The 11,518-nt window shown below is 37.4% G+C and overlaps 1 protein-coding gene and 1 long non-coding RNA gene across 3 annotated transcripts in view; both read left to right on the top strand.

Annotated features, from left to right (window-relative positions):
• Nucleotides 1–8,067, top strand: part of LOC123980804 (C-type mannose receptor 2-like) — a 24,104-nt gene extending 16,037 nt beyond the window's left edge. Inside the window, exons 6-12 of the mRNA XM_046065356.1 lie at nucleotides 2,874–3,109; nucleotides 3,904–4,161; nucleotides 4,666–4,923; nucleotides 5,647–5,790; nucleotides 6,139–6,378; nucleotides 6,467–6,566; nucleotides 7,797–8,067. Of these exons, the coding sequence (XP_045921312.1) occupies nucleotides 2,874–3,109; nucleotides 3,904–4,161; nucleotides 4,666–4,923; nucleotides 5,647–5,790; nucleotides 6,139–6,378; nucleotides 6,467–6,566; nucleotides 7,797–8,067 (1,507 nt within the window). The remainder of the gene's footprint in view (nucleotides 1–2,873; nucleotides 3,110–3,903; nucleotides 4,162–4,665; nucleotides 4,924–5,646; nucleotides 5,791–6,138; nucleotides 6,379–6,466; nucleotides 6,567–7,796) is intronic.
• A 1,027-nt stretch (nucleotides 8,068–9,094) lies between these two features.
• The window catches only part of LOC123981208, a 3,311-nt gene continuing 887 nt past the window's right edge, over nucleotides 9,095–11,518 (top strand). For both annotated transcript variants that reach the window (XR_006827703.1, XR_006827702.1), the window contains exons 1-2: nucleotides 9,095–9,327; nucleotides 11,124–11,132. This is a non-coding gene — a long non-coding RNA (uncharacterized LOC123981208). The remainder of the gene's footprint in view (nucleotides 9,328–11,123; nucleotides 11,133–11,518) is intronic.

Raw genomic sequence — 11,518 nt, 5'->3', positions numbered from 1 at the left:
GGATCCATCAGGCCTTGTTACCACTGTGCAGGCTGCTGGTGGTGGTGTAATGGTGTGGGGGATGTTTTCTTGGCACACTTTAGGCCCCTTAGTGCCAATTGGGCACGGTTTAAATGCCACGGCCTACCTGAGCATTGTTTCTGACCATGTCCATCCCTTTATGGCCACCATGTACCCATCCTCTGATGGCTACTTCCAGCAGGATAATGCACCATGTCACAAAGCTCCAATCATTTCAAATTGGTTTCTTGAACATGACAATGAGTTCACTGTACTAAAATGGCCCCCACAGTCACCAGATCTCAACCCAATAGAGCATCTTTGGGATGTGGTGGAACGGGAGCTTCGTGCCCTGGATGTGCATCCCACAAATCTCCATCAACTGCAAGATGCTATCCTATCAATATGGGCCAACATTTCTAAAGAATGCTTTCAGCACCTTGTTGAATCAATGCCACGTAGAATTAAGGCAGTTCTGAAGGCGAAAGGGGGTCAAACACAGTATTAGTATGGTGTTCCTAATAATCCTTTAGGTGAGTGTATTTGACTGTCGCAACCCGAGCGAAATGACTTGTTTCGCTATCAGAATGTAATCCATTCGGTCGTTAACATTTGAAAAGGCTACACCAGCAGCACATATACAATTTTACCCCCATTTACATTAGCGGAGCGCTAAACCGGAAGTTAGCCTGCTCAGCCGGCAATAGTCAATAGTGATTGGATAGTCAAATGACATGTTAACCTGAGCATTCCCATTGGCTATTCAGTTGAACGTGTCAAATGACAATGACAAAAGTACTTGTAACTGCAGATTTGTTTTGTAACTGTAGGTTTGTTTTGTAACTGTAGAGTACAAAGCATTTTCACACAGCTACAAAACATTTTCACGAGTACAAAACATTTGGGACTATATTTATTCCATATGAATAAATAATAAATAATAAATCCTGCTGTGAACTCGCTTGAGCTTTGAGATATAAGTCACCTATTATAAGGAAATGTTTACCACTAGTGCTAAGGTTAGTTTAACTGAGTGAGAAGTATTTCTTTGGGTAACAGGGGAGATGTTGTGTTTACAAACAGACATTTGGTATGGATGTCTGTGCTGTTGTTGTTACCGTCACTTCACCAGGAGGTGTCTCTGTGAGTCCGTGTAGAGTGAGAAAGGACCGAGAAGAGACATTAGCCATGTTTCCGTCAACGGTTTCTAATGCGCATTTTGAAGTCTCGCATTAGAAAAGGCTGATGGAAACGGCAACATTCGAAAAAAATCCTCAATTTCACAAAAAAGTTTTTACACTCGCTTGAGGTGGTTTTTGCCTTGTTTAGTATATAATGTAATATTTTTGTATGTTTCGGTAACTTACAGTTATTTGTTTTAGTAACAGGATCTTTTCAGTAACTAAGTAGCTATAGTTTTAATAAATTACATTATTCAAAAAAACCTTCCTGTTAATTGTAACTGAAGTTACAGAACATTCTTTGATGCACACTTCTTTGTAAAGCTTAATGAACAGTATAAGCTCGAGTGTACTAGACATTCTCAGGATCCCAGTTTATATTTTGTATATTTGTTTGTATAGTTTATATTTTTCCCACTATAACTTTTGCAAGGAAACAACAAACATCTCCATATTCACCCCCGTTATTAGTCCTGAAGTATACACAAAATGAAATACTTGATTGTAGGCCCTCATCTGTGCATTATAAAGGGGGGATTCATTTTATGTCTGTACAGTCTGAAATAATTTGTATCCCACTATAACTTTTGCTAGGAAAACAGAAACTGTATCTAATAACTAATCCTGTATTTTCACTGCTCATGCCTAAGCACTGGTGTTGGCTAACAATTACATAAAATATGAAATGATACAGAGGTAATGAAATGACAGAGTGGCTTTCACCTAATTACAAAACTCTGAAGGTAGGAAGCTTAAGTGTATTAAAGAAGCTAGATAGCTAACTACTGTGGTTGAGAGTCACCTGCTGCCCCCGTGTTCCTGCTCTCTCGCTCTCTCTCGCTCTCTCTCTCTCTCTCTCTCTCTCTCTCTCTCCTTCACCCCCAACCGGTTGAGGCAGATGGCCGCCCACCCTGAGCCATGGTTCTGCTCGAGGTTTCTGCCTCTTAAAAGGAAGTTTTTCCTTACCTCTGTCGCCTAGCGCTTGCTCTTGGTGGGAATTGTTGGGCTTCTGTAAATATCATCACAGAGTACGGTCTAGACCTGCTCTTTTATGAAAAGCGCTGTGAGATAACTGTTGTTGTGATTTAGCGCTATATAAATAAAATTTAATTGAAAAAATTGCCTTTCGCATCAGTGCCATATCGTCTGAAGGAAGATATGTTACTATGATTGTTGTAGACTTTTCTTTCAGAGTGGGGCCATAGTGGGGTCCAAGGTCTGTGTTACAGGGGCCCCTGTTGGCTCCCCCCCAAAACTGCCTCAAGGCCCCAGAATGTGCCGATTACTTAAGCATGGCAGTAATGCAGTGTCGAAGTCTCTCCTTTCCCCATCAGCGCAGAGGCACCTCACTCCATGGATGTGGCTGAGGCCGTTTTGAGTTCTCCGTTGTTTTATTTCTACCCCTCAACACCACCTCATACACCATACTTTCATCTTTCACTCCTGACTTTACTGATTTTCAGACATGCTTTGTTTTTACATTCCTGATTTATTACAAAATGTATTGGTTATCTGTTGTTAAAATAAATTACTTTGTTATACTTTCAACCCGGTGTGTCATGACAGCCACAATATAATATTTCCCAACAATCACTAACAATGCACTGCACTGTCAAAAGTTTTTTTGACTTTGCATTTTACCTCATCAGTTATACTCACCCTTGATGTGTAAATGCGGTTGTTCCCTCACAGCATACGAAATCGGGCAGAAAATTACGTCATCACAAAGCTGACAGGTGCTGACTCTGTGTGGATCGGTCTGCACTGGGAACGACTGTGGTCTGATGGGAGCACCTATCCGCTTCAGTACTGGGCCAGTGGGCAACCAGACAGCGCAGGGCAGTGTGTCACCACAGCATTCAGAAACTCAGGACTGTGGTCAGATGATAACTGCTCCCTCACTTTCCCGTTCATCTGTTACTCAACAAGTAATGCATCTTTTTGCTGCTTTATTTAACAGCCACATATCAGCAAGAAAACAGCTGAAACTAACATTACAGACAATCTGTGACTGTGTCTGTGAATCCTTTCAGTTTTTCTTTTCCGCACACTGATACAGAAATACATTTGCGTATGATTATATACTACATATTACTAAATTGATGTCAGAAACATTTAAAGTTTTAAATAAAATAGCCTGTTATTGTTATCATTATCACAACACATCAGTGATTCATTTTAAGATATGCTTCAAATATTATTCTAATGTGCATCATAATTATTGAATAAAATATTGATTTATTAATTAGACATGTTTGTGATATTTATTTTGGATAAATTGTTAATTAATTAATTAAATTAGTAATAGGCTACATTTTTATTCTTTAGAATACAAAAAAAGTTGTCAGTAGATTAATCGATTTGAAAAATAATAGTTATGAGCAGCCCCAGTCAACAATAAGCCTCAGTTTAGCTGTAAACATACAGTGACTAATGGATCGAGACTGCAGCTTCTCATTAAATCGGAGCTGTGTAAATCCACTTTCATGCAAAGTTGTTTGTGGATAAATTCATTCACTTCTCTTCTTCTGTCTCAGCTCCTCCAAAAACAGCCGTGCAGCACTTTTATTATATGTCACATATGCACTAAAGTGTGAAATCAAACACCTGATGAATGAAAAGTCTTGTCAGTGTGTAGCGCTTTCTCAGTATCAAAAATCAGGTTCTTTTCACACAAAGTCGTTCATTGATAAATTCATTCCCTTCTTTTCTTCTGTTTCAGCTCCTCCAAAAACAGAAGACTTCAGATCAATAGGACAAGATGAGACCAGTATCACTCTGCAGTGGAATAAAGTGAACAACAACTTCAGCTTTATTCTCCAGTTTAATGATGCAGAGATCAACATCACTGCACCAGATGGAGATGGACCAGTAACTCACACAGTCTCATCTCTCACTGCTGCAACTGAATACACATTCACTCTCTTCTCTGTGTTTGAGAACGTCAGAAGCAGTGGAGTAAACATTACTGCAGTTACCGGTAATATATGTCACTTTATTTCTATGCTCTGTATCTGCTTAGCGAGCCATCATCTGCTTTTCAGAGCACCAGTGTAAAACTAAGACGTATCTACTGGGTATAATATTCATTAAAGGAATGTGCTACTTAACAACATGCACTTCATTACATGTTAATTTAACTCAGCAATGTTTTGGCCAACACTGTAAAATATTTTTTTACATTAAGAATAATTTATTTTTAAACTTTTGGTGCATTGTAATTATTCATTTATAGTGGAGTACATCTCTGTTGTGATATAAAGTGTGATGGATATGACTACAGAATGTGACATCTGGACCCAGAAAACAAAACATTCTTAATAATACAAAGAATTTTTTCACTCGCTCTGTTCCTGACAAACAGCTTTAGTTTGTATTTATGTGAAGATACAAAATAAACCATCTTTAACTGTCAGAGGGAACATTTTCACTTTTACTGACTTTTACTTAATACGTGTTTAACTGCTCTATGTGTCTTTCTCAGCTCCTCCAAACGCAGAAAGCTTCAGATCAATAGGACAAGATGAGACCAGTATCACTCTGCAGTGGAATAAAGTGAACAACAACATCAGCTTTATTCTCCTGTTTAATGATGCAGAGATCAACATCACTGCACCAGATGGAGATGGACCAGTAACTCACACAGTCTCATCTCTCACTGCTGGAACTGAATACACATTCACTCTCTACTCTGTGTTTGAGAACGTCAGAAGCAGTGGAGTAAAAATTACTGCAGTTACTGGTAAGATAACTTCATTAATGTGTATTTAACCGGGAATAGCATTTTCATCTTGCAACATGAGAAGCTATTGGAAAGTTAGTTATATTTACCAGCAGTATTTTTTAATCTTGTTACATTTGAACATTTTCCTTTTTCCTTCTTCATGTAATTAAGTTAACTTCATGTTGTCTTTGTTTCTTGTTTTTTCTTCTTTCTTTAAAAGGAAAATGTTAACATAAAATTACCTTATATTTTTGTTAACTTTTTTTCAGTTATGATGAAACTTAAGTTGTCTGTCTGATTTTCAAGAGATATTAACAAATTATCAATATATCTTAGAATATTCTTCTTTCCATGTAGTCAAAACATCTTATTTAAAACATATCTGACTCAGTACTGCATATACAGTAAGTATTTCTGCAAAATTGAGACAAAAAATTTTGGTAGTTGAAAATTTTTTTGTCAGTGGTAAACAGTGAAAACATTTACTGAGACAGGCTGAAACTTGATCCAGTTTAAGATGATAGACAAAGTGTTAAGGCACTAAACATTAAATCCAGCACGTCACAGAGCACTAATTGTTTCCATGCTCTGTAGTAGCATGATACAGTGATATAATGCTAGCATACAAAAAATCTCACCAAGGAAAATGTATCGTAAAACCCCACAGTGCAGCTAAACTAAACGAGTCTACCTGCTTTATTAAAAAGTGAGTAATAAAAAACTGAATATGCTTTGTTTTAGGAACTCGTCAGTACAACTTTGTGAGTACACCACTGAACTGGACCGAAGCTCAGAGCTTCTGCAGACAGGTCCACACTGACCTGGCCACCGTAGAAACCATAACTGACACCTATGCTATACTCAGCACCACACCAAGCTACAGAGGTAAGTTCTCAATATTGGAAACATACACAGAACATACACATAAAATATATATATACTGTGTGTATATATATATATATTTTATGTATATACAGTATATACTGTATGTATATATATATATATATATATATATACTGTATAATCATATACAAACACAACACCCATGTTTTTGATAAACGTCCTATTATGTTACTATTAATACTAAAATTCTAAAATATGATATTATGGAATGTGAAAGAACTTCAAAGGGGAGATACTTAATTTAAGGGATGTTGAAGTTATTTACATTTTAGGTCAGCTCAGCAGGTTTTTTAATTCCAGCTGTTATATAATGAACATCTGTTTGAACAGGAAAAGCTTGGATAGGTCTCTATGATGACAACTGGAGATGGTCCCTGAGTAACAGCAGCTTCTATGGTGAAGGAGAGACAGGGTTTAGAAACTGGGCTCCTGGACGTCCCATGAATCCTAATGGACAACAGAACTGCGTGATACTTCAAAACTACAAGTATTCTGACTATATAGATTACTACAATGGAAAGTGGTGGAATGTTAATTGCAACATCCAGTTCTACTCTGTGTGCTACAACGGTGAGTTTTCTTATAGCGTAAGAATGAACAAAAAACTAAATAGATCTTCTGCATAGCACATTGTTAATAACTTTTCTTATATTTCCAGGTTCAGTAAATGGCACATCATCCTTTGTAAAAGTCGACACACCTTTTAATTGGACTGAAGCTCAGAGATACTGCAGGGAGAATTACGTCGATCTAGCCAGGTACAGTGTGCACTGATGAAGACTCCAACACATACAATAGTTCAGTACTGAACCAACTACTTAACAACTACTATCTGTTCTGTTGATGAAATTCAGCTTGTTCAATATTGTGACAGTTGTTTGAATCCCAAATGGACTGGAAAATCTGTCAAAATCTTTTACTTGATCCTTTTTGTCATGTGAATACTTCACTTCCTGTGTTTTTTATTTTTTAAATTGCTTTCCCTATTGCCCAATTATGTGTATTTCATCCTTAGTTTTGTGACTATAAGGTACTTGGAGTAACGTAGTATGATGATGATTACAACCAGTATTAGTAATAGTATTATACCTTAGTTTTAATGCGATTATTGTCGTTAAAATTGTATAGTGCTGATGAGGGATTAAGCAAATAATTGAGTTCAACAAACCGTTGTCTTTGAAGAATTTATTGATAAAAGAGAATAACAAAGAAGTACTACAACACAAAATCAACTGGTCCAGAGATCTGCCACCTAGGGCAGCTTCGGGCGTCTGGCCAGAGCAAAGGGATGCATAATACACAGTCTACGTTTCTATGTTTTGGGGAACAGTTATCCTCTCCCGGCCTTAAATGAACATTCAAGGAGAGGAGAGGAAGGAAAGGAAAGGAAAACACAAAACAATCTCACAGTTCTTACCTAAATTAGCCATTAACCAATTAGCCATTTTCCCTCCACGGTGTCATGTGACTTGTTATTGTTACAAGGTCTCAGGTTTGAATGGGGAGCAGGTGTGTTAAATTTGGTGTTATCGCTCACACACTCCCTCATACTGGTCACTGGAAGTTCAACATGGACAGGCCATCCTGCCAGGTTGCAGATCATAAAGTAAGACAAAATAAAAACCCTTGACCTGCGGCCGGTTCGGCCTGAAATGGACCGGCCATTTGGGACTCTTCCTGAACTTCCAGTCTGCCCCTGGACATAAACAATAATAGTAATAATAGAAGAACATGCATAAAAGATTAAATGTAGGGAGAAACAATTTTCTGCAATTACAATTATATTGCACTGATTTTATAAGATGTTAATTAACAGCTACGTTGACATATTACCAAATTCTTAAAAATCACATAAGCTACGATATTACATTTCCCAACAATCATTAACAATGCAATGCAGTTTCTAATTTTTTTTATCATTTATGCTAAACATCTTAAGATATACTCCACTCACTCTTGATGTGTATTTGCTACTGCTTCTATCACAGCATACGAAATCAGGCAGAAAACGACGTCATCACAAAGCTGGCAGCTGGGGATGATATGTGGATCGGTCTGCACTTGGAACGACTGTGGTCTGATGGGAGCACCGTGCTGTTTCAATACTGGGACGGTGGGCAACCAGACAGCACAGGGCAGTGTGTCACCACAGCACTCAGTAACTCAGGACGGTGGTCAGATGATAACTGCTCCCTCACTTTCCCGTTCATCTGTTACTCAACAAGTAATGCATCTTATTTCTACTCACATACTGTTTAGAGATTCATTGTTGCATTAAGTCAACTTAGTTATATATTATTAGCAAATACACTATATTTAACATCAGATTCACTATGAATTTAGATTTGTGTACATGGGCAAGTCTGTTAAAGCAGAAACAAGAATGGTCATTTTTACTGTTCTTCTGCAAAATGCTGTTCAGAAGGTTATATACAGCAGATAAACCTGTGGACATCTAGTGATCCTGTTGTAACCTGCACAGTTTTTAAAAGCTACATTCCTAATCAAATTACTTTCTTGTCTGTAAGGTAAATGTTTGTGTTCTATAAAAATGTTCTCAGACACAAAACAACAAAAATCAAGTCAAATAAAATGAAAACTCTCATTGCAGAAATCTTCTATTGAAATTAAGAAAAACAACAAATACCATAAAAACTTTCATTATACAAAACATTAACTATCTATAGCTTACTTAAATGTTTCTCATCAGCAGAGCTTGACATTAACACCCACCGACCTGACAAGTGCAATTGGCTGTGGCGGGTAACCCAGTCACTCCAACTAGCGACTTTGCCGTGTTGAAAAATTGTAGTCTTGTAAAAAGGCATCTGAAATAAAAAAAAAATTGCAGTGTGACACTAAGACACCACAACTCCCATACTACTTGCAAATAGTGTTTGCTCATTGGTCCATTAGTGAAGCATATTGTCTTGTGTGCAAGTGATCACAGCGTTCAGTCAGTGCATGAGTGTGCGTGGCCGAGCAATGTGGGGAAAAAATGCACAGGACAACGAGAGAAAAAAAAAGGGCTGAGAGGGAGAAAGGCAGGAGGGAGTGCCATTAAAGGCTGTAAAATTTCAAAAGTTCAATTAATCTTTTACACCCGTGCAGCACTTTTATTATATGTCAACATGATGCACTAAAGTGTGAAATCAAACACCTGATGAATGAAAAGTCTTGTCAGTGTGTAGCGCTTTCTCAGTATCAAAAATCAGGTTCTTTTCACACAAAGTCGTTCGTTGATAAATTCATTCACTTCTTCTTCTGTCTCAGCTCCTAACTTCAAATCAACAGCCCAAAATGAGACCAGTATCACTCTGCAGTGGAATAAAGTGAACAACATCATCAGCTATATTCTCCAGTTTAATGGTGCAGAGATCAACATCACTGCACCAGATGGAGATGGACCAGTAACTCACACAGTCTCATCTCTCACTGCTGCAACTGAATACACATTCACTCTCTTCTCTGTGTTTGAGAACGTCAGAAGCAGTGGAGTGAACATTACTGCAGTTACCGGTAAGATGTTTGACTTCATGAATGTGTATTTAACGAGGCATAACAACTTGAGGTTAATAGTGTTGTATTTTTCAGTGAACCTTTCATTCATTTGACCTAATCTTTTACATGACTAGGGAGGAACATGTAGTCTCAGTGAGAAATTTGTTCATTTTCATGCATGCGTGAATGATTTTGGACTACGTTTACTTGTCACACGACAGCTGCATGGGCTCCATCAGCTATGGAAACAGAATTGATTAGTTCGCCACTCATAGGCCTCCCTGTGGTTCTCTGGATTTGAGTTGTGGAGCAGGAATTACCATTTAGTTCCCCACTAACATGGGTTAGTCTTTGGTCTTTCGTTCATTCGGCAGGCTGAGTTACTGCCAGCGCTGGAGAATAAGGCAAGCCGGTTGTCACGTAACAGTCACTTGAGTGACATTAGATGGATAGTTTGTTAATTAGCCTATATGACATTTAATAAAGCATAATGTCTTTACAGTGCAGTGATGATGTGCTATAGCGTTAACACAGCCATACTGCAACGTTAGTGCTGCTAGTGTTTACAGCTAACAGCTGATGAGAGTTATTCTTGGTCCGGTCCACTTCAGTACCCTGGCAGGTTCTACCAGGAGCCGAATTACCTTAACGGACCCAGTCATTAAAATATTAACACACCCTTAACACAACCACAAAGTGCTGCGGTGTGTTTACAGCTAACAGCTGATCCGTGCTGTTGTTTCAAAGCTCTTGACTACTGAACAACCTGGCAGTGTTTGAGAGCGACGTGCTCATGTTTGTTTCTCTCTGTCTGCAGAATCCACACCTGATGTGGCTTATTCTGCATCCAGACCTGCCAAACTGCTGCGTTTTGATTATGTGTTTATATTTCTTTGTTCCCCCCTCTGTGCTGGAGTTCTTTTAAGAACTTGATGGCCCTATCCAGATCTTTATTAAATTTGTTGAATTTTAATAAGAGTGTGTTTATTTATATAGTGTGTCAAGCTTATTACTTCAATATATTCCCCGTAAATCTGATGTTATTAAATAGATTTTACTCATGGATAGGGACGTTAGGCTGCTGTATGAATGACCACTTAAGAGATATAATGATAGTAATTCTTACTGTGTATATATATGGCTGGTGTGGTTGTATACTCATTTGTGAAAATGGATGGATTTAGCCAGAGTAGTGGCAATTCATTATTGACATCATATTTCTGTGGTTTTTACATGGTTTGAAATTGGTTGTGGCAACATGATAGAGAATGATCAAGAAGTAAATTTGTGCATTATACTGAAGCAAACCAGGCAGCCTTCTGTGTTTTTCACATCGCCCACTAGAGGGCTGCAGCGCTGCAATAACCAGCCTAGTTCAAATGAACGAAATGACTCAAAAAAGATTAGTTAATTTTATTGAACGATATTCAAAGATTCAATTCAGCAAAAAGACTAATTTTTCCCATCGTTTACAGTTAATAGTACTTACTAGCAGTAGTGGCTTTTTTCCTTGTCACATTTCAACGTTTTTCTCCTTCCTCCTTTATGTAATTAAGTTCATTCCATGTTGTCTTTGTTTCTGAGCACCTTAAAAATGACAATGTTAACATAACTTAACCTTGTAATTCCATGTCAATATATTTACTTATTTTCTTTTTTGTATAAGTTAAAAATTTACATTTCATTTTATTTTCTGTTATGATATATCATGCAACTGAAGTTTGTCTGTCTGATTTAAAGAACAAATTATCAAGTCATCTGAAAATATTCTTTTTTCCATGTAACCAAACATCTCTGACTGTGTCCTACAACAGAGGGGCCTTGTAAGTTTATGCATTTGTTTCATTCATTACATGGTCTGAGCCTTTGCCTTGAGTGCCCAATTCAGAAATGTATTTTCATCAGCTTGATTGTAATTTATATCATTATCACTCTATAGAGATTTAGTAATACACATTTATATTATTTCTCTCATATCTTATGTTTCTTTAATTTGTTTTTCATTATTTAGTACGTGTTCACTTCAACTGTTGTTGCTAAAACAGAAATGAGTCTGTTCATTATGCACCATATGGATTTTTCCCTCACCATTCTGATAACCGATAATATCATCACATTTTCTTAAATTAAAAAGAACTTAATAACCTGTAATTTGCACTTTTTTATAACAACAACTGATGGTAAGAAAGGCTGAGATGTCATATGCAGC

The sequence above is a fragment of the Micropterus dolomieu genome, linkage group LG12, assembly GCF_021292245.1.
Source record: "Micropterus dolomieu isolate WLL.071019.BEF.003 ecotype Adirondacks linkage group LG12, ASM2129224v1, whole genome shotgun sequence".
Taxonomy (NCBI): Eukaryota; Metazoa; Chordata; class Actinopteri; order Centrarchiformes; family Centrarchidae; genus Micropterus; species Micropterus dolomieu.
This window is presented reverse-complemented; position numbering and strand designations above follow the sequence as displayed.